The following is a 26,359-nucleotide window of genomic DNA, read 5'->3' as shown; positions in this document are numbered from 1 at the left end:
TGAAATAATGTACCGTACTTTATTATGATAGTATAATATTGTATAGCATAAATATAAGAAATAGAGTAAACAGTATACTCGTTAAGCAAACGAGCTACAATCACGCTGACAGACGAAAAATCCCTCCCCAGATGTTGGAATTCAAAGCACACAGAATTCCGTCTTTCTTCATTTGCATAGGCTACTCACGTCAACATACAGACGTTTGATTTCTTCTCCGTCTGAATGCAAAAATCTGCTTATTGCTGTGTGCAACTTTATGGCTTGAGTTCTAAAATTATTTGAAATATGAAATTAAGGAGATAAATCAAAATATTGGAGATATGCACCTTGAGAACCGAACTTTAATTTTCTTCAAAATTTTCCAGAGTATGGGTACATTAGAGTTTTACATTTTGGTTGTTGATATCAAAGATAAAAATATGAGTTATCCTATATCTCCTCTCTGCTGATATGAAACACTTCACTTTGAAATCCCTAATCCTATCACCAATTTAGACCTACAACAAAGTGGTCATGTGGTGAAGTAGCTGAGTTTTCATACAAAGCACCTAGCGTCAACACTGTCAAATTAGTATTCCTGCTATTGAAGCTACAATTTTAGTACGTATATTACCTGTTTTTATTGTAACTGAAAAATTCAAGTGAACAGTCATATATTATGAAGAATGATAAAACTAGTGACCCCCTGGGTTGGCGAACTCGTTCAAGAACTGTTATATTGTAATTTTGGAAACACGCAACTTTTAATTATACAGAGTTGATCAAAATTATGAATACAGCTAAATATTTCTCTTACAAGAATAATTAGGCATTAGGTTAATAATTTTGACCGTAGGTTTCATTGGTTATCCTATTTGAAATTAAAAATTATTCAAATATTACTCTGTCGCTTCAACATCTTTGACCCTCATATGAATCCAAACTTATTTTTTTAAATGAGAAGGTGGTAATATGATACACGATTTCGATACAGTGTTCTAAGAGAAAATGAATGGCGAAAACAGCACATTGCTATATCAACCCGTATCATTTTGTAAATGTAAAAGTTGTAAATTATGTTGTACTAGCCGTCAGGCTCGCTTCGCTCGCCATATCCGTCTAGCAAGGGGGCTCCGCCCCCTGGACTCCCGACTGGATCGTCCAAAAATTAGATCAGCGGGCTCGCTTCGCTCGCCTGCATGTAGACCTCAGCGGAACCTCTGTACCGAATTCTGGACCCCCAATTGGATTGTCCAAAAATGAGATCAGCGGGCTCGCTTCGAACGCCTGCATGTAGACCTCAGCGGAACATCTGTACCGAATTTGAACGTATTATGTCAATTTGATCTCGAAAAACACCTGTTATTATATCGGCGTATCTTTGGCGAACAAAATTCTTCCACCTCAGCTAAACCTGTGTACTGATTTTTTTTTAAATATATTTCCATCAATTATTGAAAAAGGTGAGGAAACGCAGAAAAGCTGAGATAACGCTAATTTTGGCAAATTGGATAAATTGGTATTTAGGAGGTTCTGGATAAATGCATTTCAATTTTCAACTTGGTGCCAACCTTATAAAGTCAACTCAACTTAATGCCAACCTGACAAAATTTTTAATTTATTACCAGAACAACTGTTTCGAAGATGTACTCTCTCTAGATTATAGTTCTATATTAACATATGGTATGGACATTTCAATTATAATTTTAAGATATTGGAATAAGAAGAATATACATGCTAAAAGAACTTTAAACCCTTAAAAATCACCCTTAGAGTTGAAATATCACCAAAAGATTTCTTAGTGCGCCTCTAAAGGGCCAACTGAACATACCTACCAAATTTGAACGTTTTTGGTCCGGTAGATTTTTAGTTCTGTGAGTGAGTGAGTCAGTCAGTCAGTCAGTGAGTGCCATTTCGCTTTTATATAGATACTAGCCGTCAGGCTCGCTTCGCTCGCCATATCCGTTTACCCCCGACTGGATCGTCCAAAAATGAGATCAGCAGGCTCGCTTCGCTCGCCTGCATTTTTCATTTGAGCATTTTTATCATATGTTAGGACAATCCAGTCGGGGGTCCAGACTAAACGTCTGGCTAAACGGATATGGCGAGCGAAGCGAGCCTGACGGCTAGAAATATAATATTCCCAGGATTGAAGTAACAGTGCCCAATCAATTTTTCCGCGATAAATGCATTTAAATCTTCAACTTGGTGCCAACCTAACAAAGTCAACTCAACTTAATGCCAACCTGACAAAATTATTAATTTAGTTGCCAGTTAACAACTGTTTCGAAGAGGTACTCTATCTAGATTATAGTTCTATAGTAACATATGATATGGAAATTTCAATTATAATTAAGAGATTGGGAAAAGAAGAATATACATGCTAAAAGACGAACTTTAAACCCTTAAAAACAACCCTTAGAGTTAAAATATTGCCAAAAGATTTCTTAGTGCGCCTCTAAAGGGACAACTGAACATACCTACCAAATTTGAACGTTTTTGGTTCGGTAGATTTTTAGTTATGCGAGTGAGTGAATGAGTCAGTCAGTCAGTCAGTCAGTCAGTCAGTCAGTCAGTGAGTGAGTGCCATTTCGCTTTTATATATATAGATCAACCACCTGGAATCATGTGTTAGCGTGTCTGAAAGCTCCTAAATAGCCTCAGCTGATGTTATGAATGGATGAATGAATGGAAAAAACTGTAGTAATTGCATGTTTGCATGCAATGAATTCTTCAGCTAATAAAGATAAATCATAACATTGTTTTTCTTATGCACTTTCAATGTCGTTTTTACATCCTGAAAAAGGATGAAGGAGTGAGTCAATTATGTTGCCAAAGAACTTGACCTGTAAAAAGGTTGGAAGAATACGTGATCAGAATTTGAAGTTGATTGATCAATTCTTGCCGATTTCCATGGTGCGTCTTCATTTCCGTTATATGAGAGTCGCCACCCACAACTTTGTTGCATACGGCACCCGGGTCCATACAGGAACTGGTGGGCACTGCGTGTGTGGTGAGCGACTACGGTAACTGTCTGGACATGCAGCTACATCCGTCCGCCGTATCTGACCTCACTAGCACGGGCTCCACGCAGTATAATCCCACTGCTTCTGCACTAACAGGTGCTAGACTTGGAGCTCTTCGTTCTTGCTCTATTCTCTCATTACAGGGAACATCGCAACTGACCTCTGTTGCTGCTCCACTAGAGCCCTCCTCAGGCTCATACACATACCATCTGTTGATACAGACTCAAGCAGCAGATTTATAGCATCTCGATCATGCAGTCAATATACACAGGACATGATGGACTCGCTGCCAGATTCTGGAGATGCCTCTTCTGGGATTCCTTCTAGTGTGGTGCGCTCCTTCACAGCTGGTGGCCACGGTGCTGTGGCTCATTCGTCTTTCTGACTGGTCCCAGCTCCGTTGTCGTTCGTTTTTGAACCCGCGGTGCCCACCATCGTCCTCCTGTGGTACTCGACCAGAGCTCTCATGAGTTGTTGCGATAGTCCTACTGCAGACGAAAATCTCTCCGCTTTGTCCCTGTGCAGCCTGTATACCCAGGACACTCTCGGAATGCTGGTAACTGGAATGCCGATTCAGGTGACTCTTCCCCTGCATCATCTTCAATCCTTCTGTGCTTGGACTCCTCTTGTATACTTACTCTAGCTCTGGTTCTAGCTTTGGTATTGAAGTGGGTGCCAATATTCTAAGTTAATTTCGGCCCACACCCTGGTCTATCAGATCTCCCACTTCCAGTCTCTAGACCGGCTAGCCTCAGTCAGAATATCAGGTGGCTCAGGGCAGGGGCTAAAGGTCGCACCACAATGCCTTGGTTGCAAGAACATCCTAGCAGGCACCTGAAATAACAGGGTGGGCAACTGTTCGAACGTCGCCTGTTGCTTCATGGGTGAGACGGTGACCACCTTGTGACCGCCAGCATGTGAATGGTAGTGCTGTTAGGGGGTAGCCGTCTAGTTGTCACCCCGACTACTCAACACCTGATCTTTTTGCCCATAGGCGACTACTTGTACTCCTAAATAATACTTGTAAATATAACATTGCCGTCAAGTTGTCCCCCCGACTACTTGACACCTACTGGACCAAAGGTGCTAACTAGTCATGACCGTCACGACAACTTGACACCTCGCACCATAGCGTCAGGGTGTCCCCCTGACTAGTTGTCACCTCCTTAGAAATGAGACAAGTAGACGGGGATGGCTCATGTCTACATGACACCTTGCACGCTGGCGTACTAGGTGTCACCCCGACTACTCTTGTCACCTACAGAGCACCAGTTGACACAACTCACACCCCTGCGGCGTAGGGAGGAGGATCAAGCAATTTTTATTACTGTTCATGATGTTGAATTGAATTTAAGCAATTTTGGTTCAGTAACATTTCCCCGTCAAACGCACAGTTCGTCTTTGCTATTTTCAGGACAAATTTTTCAGAGTTGGTTGAAAAAAGAAAAAATTGGATAATAAGCCTTTTTGATGACTGAACAAGATGTAGAACACAATCTAAACACATTTAGTTCAGTTATATTTTCCCATCAGACGCACGGTTTACGAGTAAATTGAGCCTAATGCTAGGACAGTCAAATTTTCATCCATCAATGATATGTTTGGCAGATGAAGCTATCAGTCTGGTTATCAACTGAGGTATTACATGGAGTCTGGTAATTAATATGAGGATAAATAATTATTTATACACACTTGCGCTCAGATTGCAATCAGACCATAAGAAGGCCAATGAGAATCTTCAAGTGTTTCTTTCCTCTGTGCTCATGCATAATATGGGAAAACGCACCAGAAATCATGCAGGGTTTTCTTTGGACGGCGCTCGAGAACTCATTTTTTGACGTACAGCGCATGAAAATATATCGTTCTAAAGCTGAAAAACGCTCTAAATTTCATAGGTGTAAAATTTCTCTGTATCTCTTGCACAAAAAAGTTCTAATGGAATGAAATTTGGAAAAAAAGTTTTTTTGGGCTTTTGAAGGTTATAACTGAAAAAATATGCGCTCACGAGAAAAAATTTATGAAACAAAAATTGTAGAGGAAGATTTTAAAAATATTTTCGTATAAAAAACCGGTTGAATATCTTGAACGGTTATTGAAATACAAGCGATATTACAAAGCCCGGAAAATTTTTGCAACCATCTTGTTTCCGAGGTGTTTGCCTGTGATTTCAACTTATCATAATCACGATCCTTATCATGGTAGACCTAACGAAGAAATTGAGACATCTGCCACGACTGTTACTCAAAAATGACCATGAAATGACATTTGCGCCCGGACTACATAGTCCAGTCAATATAGACATAAAAAAGGGGTGTGCTTGCAATTTATAATGAAGTTCTGATTTTTCAATATTTTATTTGGGTACATAAGAGAAGTCCAGTACCAATTTCTTCATGCAAAATTTCCTTGTGCTAGATACAGAGTGGCCCAAAAACCTCATATTTTGGCTCATTTTCCAGTTTTCAGCTATTTCTGACAAATCTCTTGATGGGACAGAATAATTTGCTCTCGCTTTTTTTTAGATTATGAAATTCTGAATGAATTGAGATCATTCGGAACTCTCTATCCCCAATGATTACTGAGTTATGATTTTTCAAAAATGAGTGAAATTTGAAGAAAAAAATCAATTTTGATGAATTTTATTTTTTGATCAACAATATCTTCCGATTGTTACCATTTAGATGTATAATTCAAAATCCCTTTGAGCGTATGTATGTGCTCTACAATCAGGAAGAGCGCTCTATCTCATATAGATTTCCAGGTACACCTGAGAACAATGCTCCTTGTATTGTGAAAAACACCACATTTTCAGCTTCAACCATCACCAACCACATTGTCCTCACATTGATATTTCGCACAATGACATAAGTTCATGAGATTATGTTCTATAAAATCACCCGTTAGATGCACTTCATTTCAGTATTTCCTAGTGAAGAGGCGCGCTTAAGGACACCTCAAGGATCAAAATATCAAACACTTATAACTTTTGACACAATGCTCAGATTTCATTATACTACACTTCATTCTTCTCGGCTCTCCAAGGCAGTCCAAAATCATGCACCATAAGTCAAATTCGGTCGAAAAATTGAAAATTTATTGTTGAGTGTACTTAAGCCCATATTCCAATACACAAAAAATGGCCAATTTCTAGTGAGATAGAGCGCTCTACCTGATCTCAGATTGAAGAGCACAAAAATACGCCAAGAGGGATTTTGAATTACGGTATACATCTAAATGGTAACAATCGGAAGATATTGTTGATCAAAAACTAAAATTCATCAAAATTGATTTTTTCTTCAAATTTCACTCATTTTTGAAAAATCATAACTTAGTAATCATTGGGAATAGAGAGTTCCGAATGATCTCATTTCATTCAAAATTTTATAATCTAAAAAAAAGGCGAGAGCAAATTTTTCTGTCCCATAAAGAGATTTGTCAGAAATAGCTGAAAACTGGAATATGAGCCGAAAATACAAGGTTTTTGGGCCACTCTGTATCTAGCACAAGGAAATTAGTTCTGGACTTCTCTTTTGTACCCAAATAATAGTATATTAAAAAATTAGAACTACAATATAAATTGCATGCACCAATGTATATAGTGACTGGGGTAACATTATATATTTAAAATTTCAACTCCCCAAAATTGGTACAAGGTCACCCTGGTTTCATGTCTCAAATTTTATCATCAATTTTAAAATTCCATTGCCAAAAAATGTCATATTTTGAAAAACTAATAGAGAATAGAAAAACAGTATTTTCTGCAAATAAATTTTAATCAAAATAATGATAATTATATTTGACTATAGTGAGGTCCACATTATAATGGCAGTGTACGATTGTCAATACTGTTTCTGTCCTTTTCAATCATACAACAAAACAGATAGCACTATCTCTCTCTCGCGTTGCAATGTTGTCTATTTGCCAGAATTTCTTATATTAACTTTTGACAGTGACTGTACAAAACTGACCAAACAATTCTCAGCCGCCATTTTTTCTTCATTCTATCAAAATACTTGAGTACACAAGTCATATAATTGATTTGAAATGTATTTTTGAAACAATGAAATAATTTTTAAACATTACCGTATGAGAAACACAAATAAAAATAACTGAAATGACATTTTAAAAGTTGATAACTAACCATCCTGGACTTTATCCATGCTTTAGTTAGCCTACCCGTATAGGTTAGACCTACTCGTACCGGTATAAATAATATTGAAAAGTTATTTCAGAATTAATCCATTGAAATTACTTATTTTTGTATAGGATTCCTATTTTTCTATTATTTTTAAAAGAAATTGGAATAGAATAACAGCTTTTTAAATTAGCCACCATTTCAGGTTTGTATAAAAAAATCTGATCTCAAGTATGAAAGCAAATTTTTGAATCAAATTATGAAAAAATATATTTTCTTGATTGATTTGACATTAAATTAATTATTTTTCCAAGGAAATGATAATTATCATTAGATTAAATTCAATGGGATGAATTGAGTAACAGCTGTGTACAGTCAAAGGGAAAATGGAGAGACTTGGCAACGTTTTTCTCCTATCTTTCATCAATACCATTATAACGTGGACCTCACTATAATAGAGTTCTTCAAAGCTGATTATTAACGACTACTCTCCACCCAAGCAATTTTAACTTTTCATCCAGACAGGAAGCTCATTCAAACAGAGAGCACTCAAAAGTGGCAGTATTTGTCACAGCCTTCTAGAATAAGCCGGTTGCAAGCGAAAAACAGCAAACCGACGAACGACGGAACGAGTCAAGTCAAGAGTCAAGAGAGTGAACAAAAACAAAATGGACAATGTTTACAATGAACTGTTGTAATAATTTACATTTATTTTGACATTAATTAAATTTTGTAAATCGTGTATAACAGTATCATTCTTTGAAGGTGTAATTAGCCTTCAGAATGTTCATCAAGCAGGTCAGTTTATTCCATTCTTTTTATTTAATGTAACCGTTACCATTACTATCCTATCTCCCGCTAATAATTATGTTGTATTAATATTTGCTTTTACTTTACAAAATTATGTTTATTAAGAACATTTAGAAATAAAATGTTTTAGTAGCACATAAAAGTTACATTTCAATTGTTATCATCCATTTTAACGTAAATAAATTGGTCTATATTAACACAAATTTAAAAACAATAGCCTGTTGAGCCATCCAATGATTTAATAGTGTTTAATTTAATTGAGTTTTTGTTTTTATGTAAAATTATTTGTATGATTTAATTGTATTGATGTATGCTTAACTGCTCAAGCTGCTTATATCAATATTATTGAGTATAGTTTTGGCGGTAGTAAATTACTGATGTGATAAGGTTATGTTATTGCCGCGTCAGGTTATGTTCCTACTTTGCTTTCGAACTTAAAGCTGAATTAATCCTAAAAACTTCAAAAACACTTTACAGCACAGTGAAGTGGTTTTCATATGAAATACAAATACTAATTTTTTTTGTTCTTGTATTAACTAAAAACTTGAGATCTTTCGTAAATATTGTGGGGAGTCCCACAATGCCTCCAAAAGATATAATGAAGAAACCTAACCAATATTTCTTGCTATTTCCACTCTAGGTAGGCTATACTAAATTTTTTGATTCTCGGTAGCAGGTTGTTTTTGAAATTTCTTTGAATGTATTAATTCTAGCCTAATGGTAATTTTCAATAAATTGTTCATCAGATAGGTGGAGTTTTTATCTTTTATCTAGTCATGTTACTACTATGTGGCAAGTAACCTATGTGGCTTTTCAAACATGTAATAATAATAATTATTATTAATTTTAGGTTATCATCCATGGCTTCAAAAGCTACAGAGAGCAGACTATCGTTGAACCCTTTGATCGAAGGCACAATGTCGTTGGTGAGTGTATGAGGAATGATTTTAGTAAACTGCCAATCTCTGGTTGGTGGTAGGAGATTATGTTCTCTCCCTTAAACGACGACATACTACTGAATTACTACTAACATACTACTTATCATATATTTATTTCATACTTAAACTATGACATTCTATTGATTTTTATCGAATATTTGCGACTGATCATACTTTCAAAAAAAAAAATAGACAAATGAAAATTAATAAATTACTCTACTAGAAGATAACATCAATTCGAACTGATTTGATAAGTTTTAAAGTATCAGTATGTTGTTTATTCCACGGAAGTGAATGTTGCTTTATAGATGGAAAAAAGCTTAAGCTTTTACTTTAAAAGTAAAAAGCTTAGCCTAGGTATGAAAGCTTCCTCTGCTTGATGCATTTATAGTGTTGTCAATTTCTCTATAGCAGTGAGGAGTTATGTCCGAGTTTTAGAAATCTACTGAGTCCGTATCTACTTGAAAATCTTCATTTGCTTGATAAATTATTCTGAATTAATTTCACCTTCATTATTGCTGTCTTCTATTCGTCTCGGACGTATTAAGCTTCCAAATTATTTGTACAGTATTACAAATAAAAGATGAAAAATACAATTTTGAATTATTTTTACTTTTGATAACTGTGATGTGTATAATATTTTATATTTATTTTTCAGTGGGGCGTAATGGATCTGGAAAGAGTAACTTTTTCTATGGTGAGTCGTATCCTCCAGGTGCATTAAATTCATTTCTCCATGTAAATCTACTAAAGTAAGACATGGTTTTTGATTAGGTAACTTTTGCACATCCATTTTTCCATTAATTTCAACGCTAAATTCTGGAACCAATTTTCACATCTTCTAATAATAAATAATCATAATAATTTCTCAATTAATTTGAAACATTGTACATCATTTAGATTCAAAATATGAAATCTCACGACAAAAATATGTACCACACCTTAGATCATTGACAGATTAGGCTTTTCAATAAGCCTGACATAGATGATGATGAAGCATGCAAATAATTCACTCCACATTTTGTATTTTTAAATCAACCTATTGTTTTGGAGCATTTCAAAAAAGAAGAAAAATTCTTCTTACTTTACTCCCTGGAGTGGTGAAATATATTTTCAGGCATACGATTACGCAAGGGGCAGTAGGAATAATGCATTGGTTCATGCTCAAGCCCTTGATATTATGAAGATGTTCAAGCCCAAAATTATGAAAGATGATGAATGGAAATAATTCATTGGACTTAATAGTGTTCTTGTCTGCTTACCAAATTTTCATTTTTTCAATATTCTACTGAATCAGTTAAGCTCTAATTGTATCAAGATTTATTTAAGCGAATATTTTCTATGATTTTTCATCAATAATTTGTTGCTTTGAGCTGCGCAAACGCAGCTTATCTTAGTGCTGTTTATCTTCTTTATAAGTGAACAAGAGCTCTTGCAGCATGCAGTTGCGATTCAGCCTCTATATAGATGTCTCCAAAGATAATTGACCTGAGAAAATACCAGGATATTCTATGTCTCTCAAATATATTTAACAGTTTATGTTGAACATCACTCATTACATTACTGTCTTTCATTCAAGAATTTGATCAAATTTCAAGGGTGTCCACCTTCAATCGAAAATGATTTATTAATTAGAAAATAAGCTGTGATGTATTATATAATGTACAATGTATATTGTATTAATAATTGAACTTGAAGTGCATTGTCATTGAATTTTTGCAGCTATCCAATTTGTGCTGAGTGATGAATTCTCTCACTTGAGACCAGAACAGAGACAAGCCCTGCTGCACGAGGGTACAGGTCCACGAGTGGTCACTGCCTATGTCGAAATTATTTTCGACAATTCGGACAGTCGTCTACCTGTAAGTTTGCTGCAAGTTACATATTTCAACTTGATAAGACATAGGCCTAGTTATTTATGAATATAATCAATTATTGCTCTCGTATTAAGTTAAATATTGTTTCAAAATCATTGCCAATACATTTTTATCAAGTCATTGTGTCTTCACCCTGTTTCTGCTCTCATGAGAGATAAATTTGAATGGTTGTTTCATTAAAAAAATGTTGATTGCGTATTTTTTTGAAAACCGAATAGCTTATAATATGCCAGAGCCTGCTGTTGCATTGCACGTTATGTATATATTTATATATTACTTTACAGTTTTATAATACTAATTTAAACAGGAAACACTATACAGATAAGTGAAAAACACTTAGATACTTCCATTATCTTTGGAAATTTTCGGTGGCTGTGCCAACCTTTGTCGACCGTTTAGTATAATATTATATTATATTATATACTATATTACTTTATTTAGGCCTACTTTATATCATATATCTATTGTTATTGTGATTGTATTATTTGTAATCTTATTGTGCTGACATGGCTGTGTACTTAATATATTTTCTGGCTGAAAAAATCATTGAATCAATGTTTTAGTAATAAAAACGAAGTATGTTCCTCTTGGAATATTTTTAAGCAGAGGGCTACGCTAAAGACCTGTTAAAATCTTATATTTAATGACATACCCTAAGTCATCGCATCTCATTACGTAAAAAGTTCTAGAGACAATTCACTTGATTGTCGTATTTACCGTTAACTGGATATGGATTACAAATTTGATGCTCAATTGCCTACAAAATTTATTATCAGATCTTCAATTCTATAGAAATATAAATATGGCTTTAAAGATGATACTTTGATAACTACACACTCCTTGCTATATTATGAGAATGGTTTTGATTGAAAACACTTTCATGAATATGATTTCAGATTGAAAAGGATGAAATTGTACTTCGTCGTGTGATTGGAGCTAAAAAAGATCAATACTTCTTGAATAAAAAGATGGTTCCACGTACTGATGTTATGAATCTTCTTGAATCTGCTGGATTTTCAAGATCAAATCCCTATTATATTGTAAAACAGGGAAAGGTATGTGTATTTTTGCTGTTTTGAAACTGCTCTCGAAAGCTTCTAATACCTCGTCGTTGAATTCTTTTTGTTTTAAATTATGACAATCATTCATATTCTTTCTCAATTTTTATGTAATTCCGTTTTATTTCTTTTGTATTTTTCCCCTCATTTATGAGTCACTGGCTTGGATCATTGAGTTGGTATTGTAACTCATTGCTCATTGCTCATGATGGAAGATGAATCAGTTGATTAACACCTATAGGACTACATTGGTCAGATTGACCGATGCACATTTTTGTCCTGTTGTTGTGGCAGAACTGGTTAAGTGTGAAGGCAGCCAATCATAGTACCTTTCCCTCCACTATAGACACGCCTATATCGCACATTAACAATCAGTTCAAGGCACGGAGTCTTGATGTGTAATAAATATTCTACTTATTTAGTATGCTACCCAACCTACATGTAAATAATCTAGAACAGGAACGCTAATTTATTCATTACTAGATATATGATAATAATAATAGCGATAATAATATGTAAGTATAATCTGAATAATTTGTATACATACAAAATCATTATTTATTATTAGACATGGATAACCACTACCTGGATGTACATTATACAATTTGCTTTCGAAAACCAGCTTTCCAGCATGAGTGCACCCCTGGAACCTAGCAGTATTACTTAATTACATTGATCCTTGATGATATATTTCATGAAAAAGTCTTCAAAATCAGTCGAAAAGCTATAAAAGTCTAAATATGAGCTTATCGGTCAAAATGACCGTATGTTTTAAAAACGATGTAGTTTTATAGGTGTTAATTCATTGAGTCAAGAATATTCCCTTGGAATTGTCTTCCAGGCAACTAACAGATAATCTACAATATAATTTATCAAATAAATTGTGAAACCCCTCTTCTTATTCTTGTTAAAGTTGTTATCTTACTACTTTTCATAATTAATCATCATTGTTATTTTTCGTGTAATCATTTTTCAATCATTGAATTAAATCATTTCATTATTGATTTTTTAATTATCGTAGGTAGAAGATTCATACTACAACTTTGAGATATAACAATTCATAATTGTATAATCCAATAGTATATTTAAAAATTTAACCTTTTATTTCAAAAATAAAAATATTTTAAAAAAGTAATGTAAATTTTCAGATCAATCAAATGGCCACAGCTCCAGATTCTCAAAGACTTAAACTTTTGCGTGAGGTAGCTGGAACAAGAGTTTACGATGAAAGGAAAGAAGAATCAATTTCTATTTTGAAAGGTAACTATGTCTTACTCTTAAATCTATTTAGTTTCCACAATATTCTTGGATTTCATTTGAAACATTGTATTGTTTACTTGCCCAATCCCTAATGCTGTAAACATGAGTTGAATGCTTTACATTCAATTCAATTTATCCACAACACACAAAAATAGAATGAGAAAAAAATACAATAACAGTAACAATAAATATAACACAATAAAAAATAAGAAAACATTTCTAAAATGATGTGGTGTACTGGAAAAAAGAGTAGGAAATACCTTACCAACTATGGTTTCCCATGTAATAAATAGGCAGGTAACAATAATTTTAACAGAATGGGAAAAGGTGTGACAGGGAAGTGAAAGAGGGTAGGTATGATAGGCAGGGCTGAAGGAAGGTATGTTACACACAATATCAACCTCAGTTTTGATCACAAAGAAATATTGATTAAATCAGATTTAGTTCTTCACGATTTTTTTAAAATTTTATTTATTTTTTTATTGTACAAAATACTACAATCATAATATAATTGACATTGAAGGAAAAACTAGGCTGAGTTGAATTAACTAACTTGATTATATTGATTGCTTCTCTATTTTCCATAGGGTTTTCTATTTTTGTTTTTACAATGGTTTTTTTATAATTCTTCCAGAAACTGAAGGAAAAGTTGAAAAGATTGACGAATTTTTGAAAACAATCGAAGACAGACTGAAAACTTTGGAGGAGGAAAAAGAAGAGTTGAAAGAATATCAAAAGTGGGATAAAATGAGACGATCACTCGAGTACTGCATCCATGACAGAGACTTGAAAGAAACTAAACGGAAGCTTGAGGAGGTAAGTTCTCGATGCCAAAGAATAGTAAAAGCTCTAAGCTCTTTACAACTTATTATCACTTGAAAAAGTCTATTATAATAAATGAGTAATTTTTATGGCGGATGATGCCCGTTTCAGTTTTGGGTTGTGCGTGCCTGTTGGTCCTCCCACAAGTAATGAATAATTGTTCATCATTGAACCAATAAATGAATTATAAAGTGCGTGGGTGATTTGATGAGATGATCAAAATTCACTTCCGAATTACTATGAATTTCTCAGTATTGGCGGGATTCGAACCCGCGACCAGGTAGCCCTAGCGGACTGAAGAGTGCAACGCCTTGGTCGTCTCGGCCAACCTAGCCGGACACTATGGTATTCAACCATACAATGACATAATATAAGACATTTATTTTTTATGTAACCATTTGTTTCTGAGGGTGATGCCTACTTGAGCTCTAAGCTTTTGTGCGTGGGTAAGTAATGTGTAACATTAAATTGATTGAACTGTGATATCCATCATTTGTAATAAATGATTGGTGACCTGTTTGTAAAGTGATAAAGGGGGCGATCCACCAGTTCCCAGACGGGAACACTGTAATATTGTTGTTGCGTAGCATTTGATGGTAGAGCAAAAACAGTTGGTTTTCTTTATTATCAACTAGATGAATTTTTTGAATTTGAAAGAAAAACATTTTTATAGGAGTCAGATTTATTTTATTTAAAAGAAGAAATTTCTGTGAGATTTAAATGTGAATTTTAACATATTTTGGTTTTATAAAATTAGTTATCCTACATCTATTTAAATACAAAACAATTAAGGAAGGTTATTGAATTTTGAGCATTTAATCAATTTTAAAAATTAAAATAAACTTGTTGCCAATGATTTTACAAAACGTTAGACAGAATTGTGTTGGACAGATTATTGTGTTTTTTTATTTAAACAAGTTATATGACAGTTTAAAAAGCATTATTCATTTATAATTAATTTGGAATTTCTAAAATCAAAACAATATTGAAAAATAAATTGAATGTGGAACGATACCGTTATACTGTTGATGTCCATCCTAACTTGCCATGGTCTGAATGGAGAACCAGGGGATGTCCATCCACGGGTCAGCTCGGTCTGTCTCGGGAGGAAGGCGATGAAAAAGTGTGTGAAAATATTCAGAAGAAAAGTGGAAAGCTTTTTCCACTAGCTGGCTGGAGGGGAGACTAGAATGCTAGCCCCACTTCTACCTCTCCTCAGCGTTTTTAGTCTGTCAGCCAAAACTGTCTGATCAGCTTTTAGTTTTTAAAGTTGGAAAAAAATTATTTCTCTCTTGAAGAAGGAACTGATGTTTGGGGGTATGTCAAACCTTGTGGTTCATGACAAATGTGAAGGATGATAATGATTATTATGAGAGTTTAATGAAACCACTTCTCAAGTGGGTTCCGAACCACCGGGAAGCAATTTTTAAACTTTCAAATTATAGTTAGCGGAATTAGTTTCTCATGTGGTCACCCTTCCAACGGGAGTAGCAGGCGAACTTATCAGCTCGACCGCTTCTCTAAATGTGTTTGATCTATCTGTAAATAATATAGCTTATTTATCTATCCACATTAAATTAGTTTAGAAACAATATGCATATAAGCCCAAAACTGTATGTTTCCAAACTTCCAAAACTTGTGTTCCAAAACTTTTTAACTAAATGTTTTTCAACGGTATATTTCTCTACGTTATCTTATAATTTCTATAATACCGATACCGTACAACTTATCTGCTTATAAATATTCTGTCAATTGTATGTTCTTGTAATATTTGTCAATTGAATGTATCTGCGCCATCATGCATTCTTACTTTGATTATTTTTAATAGCTGGAAGATAAATTGAACAATTACGACGAGGACCAAAAGAAGCTGACAAGTGAACTAAAAGCGGCCCAAGAAGCAGCGAAAAGTGCAGCAAAGAAGCTGAAGGATGCCAGAAAGGAAGTGCAAATGGCCAAAGAGGAAAAGGAAACTTTGAATTTGGAACAGCAGCAATTGCTCAAAGATAAAGCTAAACTGGAGCTCACAATTAAAGATCTATCAGATGAAGTGCAAGGCGATGATAAGTCAAAGGTGAGTTTAAAAGTTGATGAAACTCTTTTTTAATAATTTTTTCCACTAAAATCATTTTTTATCTTGCGTTTCACTAAATTCATATTCATTTATTTGATTTTTTTATAAAATTTGAGTATACATTTATTGTTGCTATCGATAATAGTGACCCCTGGGTTGGAAAACTCGCTCAAGAACTGTTGTATTGTAATCTTTGAAACCCGCAACTTTTAATTATACAGAGTTGGTGAAAATTATGGAAACAGCTAAATATTTTTTTACAAGTATAATTTGACAGAAGGTTTCATTAGGCATCCTATTTGAAATGAAAAATTACTCTGTCGCTTCAGCATGTTTGTCCCTCATATGAATCCAAATTCCTTTTTCTTTTTTAATGAGAAGTTGGACATGTGATACATTATTTCAATACAGAGTTCCCAGAGAAATTGAATGACGAATACCGCACATTGATAACCCAACCCGTATCAGTAACCCTTTTCTGCAGAGTTTGTTTACATTGTTTTCTATTTCTATTTCAGCGGGAGTTTACCATTTTCATGAATAATAATTTACTTCCATCTGAAATAGACACAATCAGCTATGGAAAACAATGTAAACAAACTCTGCAGAAAAGTTTTTTATCCGATGCTGACGTCACGATATGGCAGTAGATGTTGGCTTCAGAGGCTAGACTTCCCAGCGTGTCTATTCTATAACTGGTCTAAGCTTGGAATTGAAATCGGCCATTGAGGGGGCAACCTTTAAGACTATTACATACCAATGCCTTTGTAATCTATAATATTAAAAATTTATAGATATAATATCTCGTGCTAAAATACCCCAATCATTTGCATGGACAATTCTTCAAGAAGAAAGCAAAGCTCTGATGGTCTTTGAGAGGAAGATAGTGAGGAGGATATATGGCCCAGTGTACGAGAATGGTGCGTGGAGACTGAGGAAGAACCGAGAAATAGAAACAATTCTGCAAGGCAAGAATATTCTTCGCTTCATCAAGGCTAGAAGGATAAGCTGGCTGGGACACGTGGCAAGAATGACTGAGAATAGGATGCAAAAAGTCATGTTAAATGAAATTTAGATGCAGTCAGAAGAAAAGGAAGGCCAAGAGTGCGATGGAAGCAGGATATAGAGAGGGACCTGAGAGCGTTGGGTGTCAGGGGCTGGAGAAGGAAGGCGAAAGACAGAGATAGTTGGAGGATGATTGTGGAGGAGGCCAAAGCCCACATCGGGCTGTAGCGCCAGGATAAGTAAGTAAGCTATCATTGGGAAGGCATAGGCATTGTGGGTCTATATCTCTTTAAGATCTTTAAATCATAACAAATTTTTTCTTATGCACTTTCAATGTTATCTGTTATATCCTGAAAAAGGACGAAGGAGTGAGTCAATTTTGTTGTCATACAAACGTGTCCTGTAAAAAGGTTCGAAGAATATGTTTTCAAAACTTAAAGCTGATTGTTCAATTCTTTCTAAAGTTATTGTAGAAGACGGACAACGACTTTGGCTTTCAGTAAGTCAAAAGTGAGAACTCGCTAACGCTCGTTCAATAATTCATCTTCCAGACAGCTTGATTGCATTTACTTAATCAGTTGTCACTTTCACATTCTCTGAAATCATTCCTCTCTGCGTTTCAAGTAATGTTATATCATTCTCTTTTCGATTTTCTCTCAACAGGATAGAGCTGAAAAAGAGTTGAAAAAGTTGAAAGAAACAATTGCTCAAAAAGAAGCTGAACTTGAAGAACTGAAACCGAAGTATGAAGCTCAAAAGAAGAAAGAGGAAGAATGCACACGAGAGTAAGGATCAACTCTTATTTTACTCATAATTTCCTATTTTTCTGGCTGCCATTATTTTGTTTTAGTTTTTTCGTTAAACTTTATATTATATCTACTATATTTTATCTAGGCCAAATCATATTTAACTATATTTATGACTAAGATTTGTTAGTGAATTGCTTTATATTATTGGTTCTAGATAAATATAATTATTTTTTTTCGTTATTTGTGAATACAATTACAGATCATCAGATCATAAAGATATAATTGGAATAGAACAACAGGCTTGGTCCAAAACTATTCTTCTCCAAAATTTGGATAAAGAATAACTTGTGCCAAAAAATAGTTTATGTTTTCATGGTTAACCTTCCGGTAGTCGCGCCCTACTCAATCACACGAGCAGTCGCGTGTTGTATTTTGTACAAAATCCAATCTGTTTACTGTCAAAACATATTAATTAATTGTATAATTACTTTTTCCATATTCTTGGACTATAAACATTTGGATGATTACCATTTCATAGCCCAATAAGGTTCATCAAGCAAAGCCATCAATTCTGTGTTATTGACTCGTTTACAGTCCCCGTATACAGTCTTTCCCTATCTTTTGCACAGTGCGACTTATGAACTGTCGCGACTAATGGCACCTAAAGACTGAACCATTGCTCGGTTAATACCGCAACTCAGTGGAGTGATGGGGGAAAGTTTTGGAATGCATAGGTGACTAATTCACTAACACCCACCCATTCAATAGTTTTGTACAGCAAAAACTGACACTGTTGTACTTTTTACAACAGCGCGACTGCCGGAAGGTATTAAAAAATTCTATTAATTTAATTAAAAAATATTACACTCAATTACTGTTATTCTGGTGTTATTGCCTTCTGTATTCATCAAAGTATCTCATACTCTATCATATTTTTCCTTTGTGAGTTGCGCAATAAAATTTGCATTTCAACCTCAACCAACATTAGGCCTAATTCCGATGATTTTCAGTAATTGATAATAATAACTTTTTTTAGTTCGTGGGAAAAAATTTCTTAAATTTCAATATCTTTTTGAACATTCGGAATAGGAATAGTTTTGGGCTTTAGAATGTTGCTCCTTTCCGCAAGTGTTATGATCGTACACAATGTGAATAAATGATTAAATAACAAATAAAATCCATTTTATATTTGTAATTTATTTGATAAGCTCAATGTTTTTCTCCTATGTGTAAAATTATTTTGCTTTGCAGACTTGCATTGAAAGAACAAAAGCGTAAGGAGTTGTATGCCAAGCAAGGAAGAGGAAGCCAGTTCACTTCTAAGGATGACAGGGATCAATGGATTCAGAAAGAATTGAAGTATGTTGACGTTAACAAAACATTTTGAAGATGATAAGTTTTGAATGCGCATGATTGAACAGTAGTAGGCTACTGTACGGGGTAACAAGCCGTCAACTTTCAATTATATTACCTAGCGCTTGTTTTTTATTGAATAGATTTGACTGCTGCCGCAATCAATCTCTCAATTCCAAACTATTTCAAAGATTTATTTTGCCAACAATAACAATAAAAAATATTCCAATTGGAACTAATTTACAATCACTTAGATTTCTTGTTACGTGTGAAAATTGAAAATTATTATGACAACCTACATTTTTAAAAATGTATATAACAAAAAATTACACGCAACTCTGATGTTGATTATTATTTCTTGAAACCGTGAGTTCTAGAGGTTTTCTATAATCTCTGTATAATAATGAAATTCCATTCATCATAACTTTCCATCTGACAAATATATATTTTTCGATTCCAAATGACGGTTTCATTATTCTTTCTTCCAATACTAATAAGGCATTTAACCTAGATGAGCTGGATACAACCTCGATGAGCTAGAATAGAAATCAATGCATCTGTTTATTTGAAAATTTCAATTGAGAAGTCACCGTTCAATTCCATGTTTAACGTATGTCATTAATTTTTTTCAGATCTCTAAATAAGCAAATCAAGGACAAGACTGATCACAAAGAAAAATTGGCTGGTGACTTGAAACGCGACGGTGAAAAACCAATCCAGTTGGAAAAGAAAATTGAGGTACGTCTACTTAGCAAACAATATCAGATTTAGAGGACTGAATTGAACATTCGTCAATAATAAAATCATGACAGTGCAAAATGTTATATTCGGGTATATTCATTAGACTCCTTCTATTTGAATGTATAGAACTTCTCTCTACTTGGCTACATTTCTACTTAACAATAATTTTTGCTCGTTTTGCTGGGGGATTGTAGCGTTTGATTGACACCAGCTGATACCTGTAAATCATAATACCTAATGACATCTTATTTTTGTTGATACTGTATTATTTAATTATATAAATTTATCCTTTTTTATTTCACTATATTATTATGAATTATTATATGGTCATATCATTTTAATTACAATGTAACTATGTCACACATTATCATGAGATCATGTAATTATGAGAATGTTTTGAAACCATATCATGTAACAGTTGAAATGATTTTTAATACTATAAATATCATTGTAACCATATACCATAGGCGATTTGCCTAGTAACAATTTAATAATAAAATCTATCCATCTATCTATCAACTTGGCATTTGCAAACAATAACAATAAAAAATATTCCATTTGGAACTAATTTACAATCACTTCGATTTCTTGTTAATTTGAAGACACTTTAATAGTGTACAATAGTAATATTTATTACTATAAATACTACTACACTTCCAATAGTCATATTTATTTCACTGAATATATTTCATAGAATACGATCACATAATATTATTTTACTATTAAACTATTTACATTCTGAAAGAATTCTGAAAGAGTTCTGAGAGAGTAAACATGCGCGAGTGAGAGTGCATTTTGGAGCAGCAAGACCGATTCTCAGTAGCCACCCATCATCTTGTCATAGTCTGAACTGAATAATCACAGGTCTCTAATAGGGGTTCAAATATTTTTGTGCGGAGAAATTGAATAAAATCATGCAATGAAAGTTAAATATTACACTCAATAGGCTACTTTGTTGACTTTGTTTACCTGATTTACAGGCATTTGTTAGTAAGTAAAAAAATCTGATTCAACTTATAAGACATAAAAGTAGCATGCAATTGAATTATTTGGAAAATTTTATTGAGTGCTCATTTCTCCTTTCACCTTTCATGAAAATCATCAGTCTATGAACTTGAAATACTGTTTGTTCTCTTTGAACTTATTACAATTTATAAGCTGATCCATCCTAAAAGATTCATTATCCATTATAAAGATTCATCCTTATATTTCTTACATAATCCTTTTGTATAGCAGGTGATTGAGACCTTTTGAAACAAAAAACGTATTTTCGGTCATTTTAGATGAAAGAAATAATAAATTTCCTCAAGTTCCCATAAATTCCCGGTAATTCATGATTTTTGGGAATATTTCCCTTAAATTCCCTGGGAATATTTCCTCGATCTCAAATTCCCGAGAATTACGTGATTAAGTGTGAATGAAAGCATTGTGAACTTGTAATTTACATATTCAGCGGATATGGGTCATTACTTTTATACGTACACAAGTTACTACAGAACTTTATGTGAATATATTTAAAACGTATAGCATACATTTGTTTCTGCAATTCTGTGTCATTATTTCAGGAACAAACTGCTGAATTGGAAAGACAAAGACACGCTATAGACGAATATAACAAGCAGTATTACGAGCACAAGAAAAAGAAGGACTCAAATCAAAGTGATCGAAAGTAAGTGTGAATATGTTAAAATCAAATCATTGTCACAGACAAACACTTTACAATATTTGTATCGGCCACGTCAATATTAAAAACTATATTAGAGATCATACAACAATAGCCAATTACCTAAAAATCTAGATAGACTCCATGTTAACATTGAAATATTCATCTACACTATAAAAACAATTTTTTATAAAAAAATTCGCAATTCTTAGTTTAAATTCCCTGAGCGTCAACCTCGAACATTTGGTGGTAAATGGTTATAACATTTTATTGAAAAGACCTTAAAACTCATATGGCTGGATTTGTAAGAACAGTACTCATTCCTTAGATTCGATTTACTCCTTGTGTTATAAGAATGAATGTTGTCATGAGTTGAGAATAATCTAGATTTGTCTTTACAAAAAGCAGACACTTAAACATAAAAAATACAAGGTAAGCTCATGACTTCCAATCTAATGAACAACGGTTTACAATGAGTTGAAGGAGGCACATTACAAATTGTTCTAATAGCTCTTTTTTGTAGCTCTTTACAAATAAAGATTCAAATGCTACTTTTCGACCTGTTATTCAAGATGCTGATTCTTCGTTCTTCATCAAAGTTTAATTTACCATCCTTCAGAAATTAAAATTTTAGAGCTAGAATTGTTTTGTTGTTTATCGATTGAGTGAATAACTAGTTCTAGCTATAATGTACGTTAAGAATTCAGCAATACAAATGTTCATTGTTCATCTATATTTCTAATTCATTTCAACCAATTTTCTCTATTATTGAAAGCAATTTATAATTTTCTTGAGCTAAAAATAATCATCTGTAATTTGTCTATTAATTGCTTCCTTTTTTCAACAGTGAGTTATGGAGGAAAGAAAACCAACTTCAACAGTCGCTATCACTTCTGAAGGAAGACCTGGCGAAAGCAGACCAAGCATTGCGTAGTATGGCTGGAAAGGTAATCTGTTTCTCAGAGTAGCATTATCATTTATGAAAGTTTTAGACTCCTATCTAGGATATATGATTACACTGTGAGATTATTATTATTATCAGCGTATGGCTTTCAACGGTAGATGGTGGGTGGTTCCACCTCGCAGTATATAGTCCAAAGTTCCCTAATGGGAGACATTGGGAAACCGGACACTAAGGTTATAGTGAGCACAACACTGTGAGATATTCTCGTTTTAATGTATGTTATTGTGTATACATGTTAATTGTGAAATATTGTTGTATTGAAAATGAATAAAATTTGTAGAGTACATTGGAAAAATTAATTATCAATAAATGAAGTAACAATTAAACTTTTTGCAGCAGCAATCATGTAAAGCACCTACTTCGTTGAACAATAAATTACTTATGAATGTCACTTTTACTTTAGCAGCTAGATTCAATTCTTTGTAACCCTTTTTTGGCAAGGATAGGAGAAATAAATTTGTGAATTGATTGAATTGTTTGCTTGTGTTTTAGCCATGCATGAATGTGAGGGACAGCGTGCATTCTTTGTTACCACTTTTTGGCAATGAAAGGGCAAATAAATGTGTGAATTAATTGAATTGTTGGCTTGTGTTTCAGCTGATCTTGAATTTGAGGGACAGCGTGAATTCTTTGTTACCACTTTTTGGCAATAGAAGGACAAATAAATTTGTGAATTGATTGAATTGTTTGCTTGTGTTTCAGCCGTTCATGAATTTGAGGGACAGCGTGAATTCTTTGTTACCACTTTTTGACAATGAAAGGAGAAATAAGTTTGTGAATTGTTTGAATATTGTCTGCTTGTGCCTCAGCTGATCTTGAATTTGAGGAACAGCATAAATTCTTTTTAACCACTTTTAGGCAATGGAAGGACAAATAAATATGTGTGTTGATTATATTTAAGCTTGTGTTTCAGCCGATCTTGAATGGGAGGGACAGTGTGAAGAAGGTATTGGAAACGTTTCGACAGAGAGGCGGCTCTTTTGCAGCTTTGGCCGATTCATACTACGGCCAAGTCATTGAGAACTTCGAATGCGAGACCAGCATCCACACTGCTGTTGAAGTGACCGCGGGAATGAGGTTATTATCTTTTTCACTTATTCTATCACTTTTCAATTAATAATTCTCTGATTCAAGACTGCTATTAAAGGAGCAAACAATGATCCTCAAATACTGGTTCATTTTTCACTCCTTTTCACACATTTACTCTTTTTCTCAATTTGTTCTAGTACAACTGAAGTAAATTAATAAAAACAATAATGTTGAAAATTACCTAAGTTAGGGTCAAAACTAGTCGTTGAACTATTTTAAAGTTTTTTAAAAAATAAGGGGTACTACAAGATTTTTATATTGTTTTTATTAATTTGTTCAAAAGTAGCCCATTAAAGTTAAGTGTTTTTACAGCTGAAGTATTATATTGTGAAAGGTGAAGGTTCAAAGTATTGTCTCAATCCGAATGTTCAGCTTTTCTTCCGACTTCTACACATCAAAAATCTGTAGGGCAGCAAATTTCGTTGCACACTCTGTATCTACTATTATTGAGTCACTAGCAGTGATGACACTCCGCAGATTAAATTATTGATTGAGGAGGTATTTTGGAGGTATTTTGGTATTTTGAACATCTAAATTTAAAAGAATGGTTTGTATAAATATTTTTGGACTGAAAATTTTGTGATCTAGAAGATATAGGACTAACCTCATTTCGGACTTTTAATGTTACCTAAATTTGGGAGGGAAATAGTACAAGGTATTCTTAGTTTTTCTCTCCCGATCTGTGCTTCATTGTAAAAAAGAATAAAGGTAGGATGTAAGCTGCATTCTTGTAAGAAATAGTCTTGTCATGTTAGTTCATGATATCTGTGGCCAAGAGTTGAGAGCCATTCATTTTCTTAACTATCCAGCTCTATCATGTGAGAGAAAATTTTGCTAACGTTATGACAATATTGCCGTTTAGCAGTTTGTAGAAACATTGGACATTTCTTATAATTTATTAACTGATTTGAGGAAAAATGAAACCTAGGCTAATCTCTTTCCTTTGGTATAGAGATACCAATGTATCATTTCAGTTCATTGTTTTTTCTCCAAGAAATACTTTTTCAAAATCGAGTCCATAATTTTGAATGATTTTCATTTGAAATGTAGTTTATTTAAGGTTTTCTCAGTTTTACGCCCTCTTCGAATTAATGAGATGTGCTAATGAGCGGTTATCTTGAACTGGAACTTACTGGACGTCCACAGTCATATCAAAACATCTGCCTCAATTGGTATTATCGGTATTTAGGATATGAAATGATGTTTGCTTCTGTTTCATTCCAGATTATTCTACCACATAGTGGAATCTGATAGTGTTGGTACTCAAATATTGAAAGAGATCAACAAACAGAACTTACCTGGCGAGGTTACGTTCATGCCTAGAAACAGACTTCATGTTAAAGAGCAAAGATATCCGAATTCTGAAGTAAGTGATAGTGGAGACGATGATGTAAGTTACTCTGATGAATTATATTTAATCATTTTAACGATATAATTTTCATAACTTTGGTTCATCTGGAGCCTGACACAACTCTCTTTTTGTGCAATTGTATTATTTTATCTGTTAAAATATTCGGTTTTTCATGAAAAGTTTTATTTTTATATGAAAGTAACATATCTAAATGACATTATACTTATACCAAAAGACTAAAGATGATGTTCAAAGTGACCTCCGTTGTTCTGAATACATATGTTCAGACGTCTTCTCATCGATTGTCGGACCCGTTCAAATATTCCAGGAATCTGCTTTATCATTCCTATTCCGTTCAAAATCCTTAATCGGAGTATTGTATACTAAGGTTTTCAAGTGTCCCCAAAGATAAAAATCCAAAAGATTTAAGTCTGGTGACCTAGCTGGCCATGGTACTGGCCCACCTCGGCCTATCCATTGATTTAAAAAACTGTGATTCAGGTGTACACGAACAGCAACACTGAAGTGTGCTGGAGCTCCATCATGCATAATCCAAATGTATTGGCGCAACTGAAGAGGTACATCTTCAAATAAGATAATAGCTCCTCTCTCAAAAAGTTCTAAGTAGACTATGCCATTAAGCCTGGGAGGAAGCTCGAACAGAAGTAGATGATCTCCTATGATTCCTGCCCAAATGTTTACTGAAAACTGATGTTGTGGAGGATTAGGATTGATGGCATGAGGATTCTCATCTGCCCAAATATGTTGGTTGTGGACGTTAACGATAGCTGTTCTTGTAAAGTGTGCCTCGTCGGTAAATAAAACGGTTGTTAAAAAGTTTGGGTCAACAAGTTTTTCTAAAAACCATCGGCAACTACCAGCACGGGGAATACAGTCTCGTGGCGATAGAGTATGAACTTTCTGGAGGTGGTATGGATCTAATTGTTGCTCTTTTAGTATCCTTCAAATAATAGATTGATTGACATTAAACTGCACTGACAATTCTCTCGTGCTCTTCTCTGGATGTTCATAAATTTCATTAAGAACTTGTTCTTCTAACTCAACAGTCATAGTAGATCGGGGTCTGTCTGCATATATGTGCTCTTTGGATATCAAAGAACCTGTTTCAGACAGACGTTGATGAATAGTGACAAAAAACCTTGAACTTGGACATACTCGGTGAGGAAAGTTCTCTTGATACAAACGTCTTGCTTCAGTACTATTACAGTAGTGTCCCATTCCATACATTAAATGCATGTCAGCTAATTCGGAGTATGAAATAATGTCTAAAATTACCTGCCATTTTTTAAAAAGTTAACACTTAACACAAAAGCAAAGTAAAATGGTTACAAATAACTGGTTAATAGATTAAACAAAATCACAGCGCGTTTACAGTAGGCCTAACTTACAGTTTGTTGTTTTGTTCAACAGTGAGCTAAAATATTTCTCAAAATAAATTTCA

General features: G+C 34.0%; 1 protein-coding gene across 1 annotated transcript in view; it reads left to right on the top strand.

Moving 5' to 3' along the window:
* Positions 1-7,718: 7,718 nt before the first annotated feature.
* The window catches only part of LOC111048548 (structural maintenance of chromosomes protein 3), a 120,405-nt gene continuing 101,764 nt past the window's right edge, over positions 7,719-26,359 (top strand). Inside the window, exons 1-15 of the mRNA XM_039427297.1 lie at positions 7,719-7,941; positions 8,804-8,879; positions 9,550-9,588; positions 10,614-10,753; positions 11,665-11,823; positions 12,975-13,086; positions 13,721-13,902; positions 15,737-15,982; positions 17,651-17,772; positions 18,988-19,095; positions 19,722-19,827; positions 21,396-21,499; positions 22,341-22,440; positions 23,371-23,534; positions 24,771-24,912. Coding sequence (XP_039283231.1) covers positions 7,927-7,941; positions 8,804-8,879; positions 9,550-9,588; positions 10,614-10,753; positions 11,665-11,823; positions 12,975-13,086; positions 13,721-13,902; positions 15,737-15,982; positions 17,651-17,772; positions 18,988-19,095; positions 19,722-19,827; positions 21,396-21,499; positions 22,341-22,440; positions 23,371-23,534; positions 24,771-24,912 — 1,815 coding nt within the window. The 5' untranslated portion in view covers positions 7,719-7,926. The remainder of the gene's footprint in view (positions 7,942-8,803; positions 8,880-9,549; positions 9,589-10,613; positions 10,754-11,664; positions 11,824-12,974; positions 13,087-13,720; positions 13,903-15,736; positions 15,983-17,650; positions 17,773-18,987; positions 19,096-19,721; positions 19,828-21,395; positions 21,500-22,340; positions 22,441-23,370; positions 23,535-24,770; positions 24,913-26,359) is intronic.

This window comes from Nilaparvata lugens, chromosome 4, assembly GCF_014356525.2.
Source record: "Nilaparvata lugens isolate BPH chromosome 4, ASM1435652v1, whole genome shotgun sequence".
NCBI lineage: Eukaryota > Metazoa > Arthropoda > Insecta > Hemiptera > Delphacidae > Nilaparvata > Nilaparvata lugens.
Note: the sequence above shows the minus strand (reverse complement) of the source record. Positions and strands in the feature narration are given on the sequence as shown.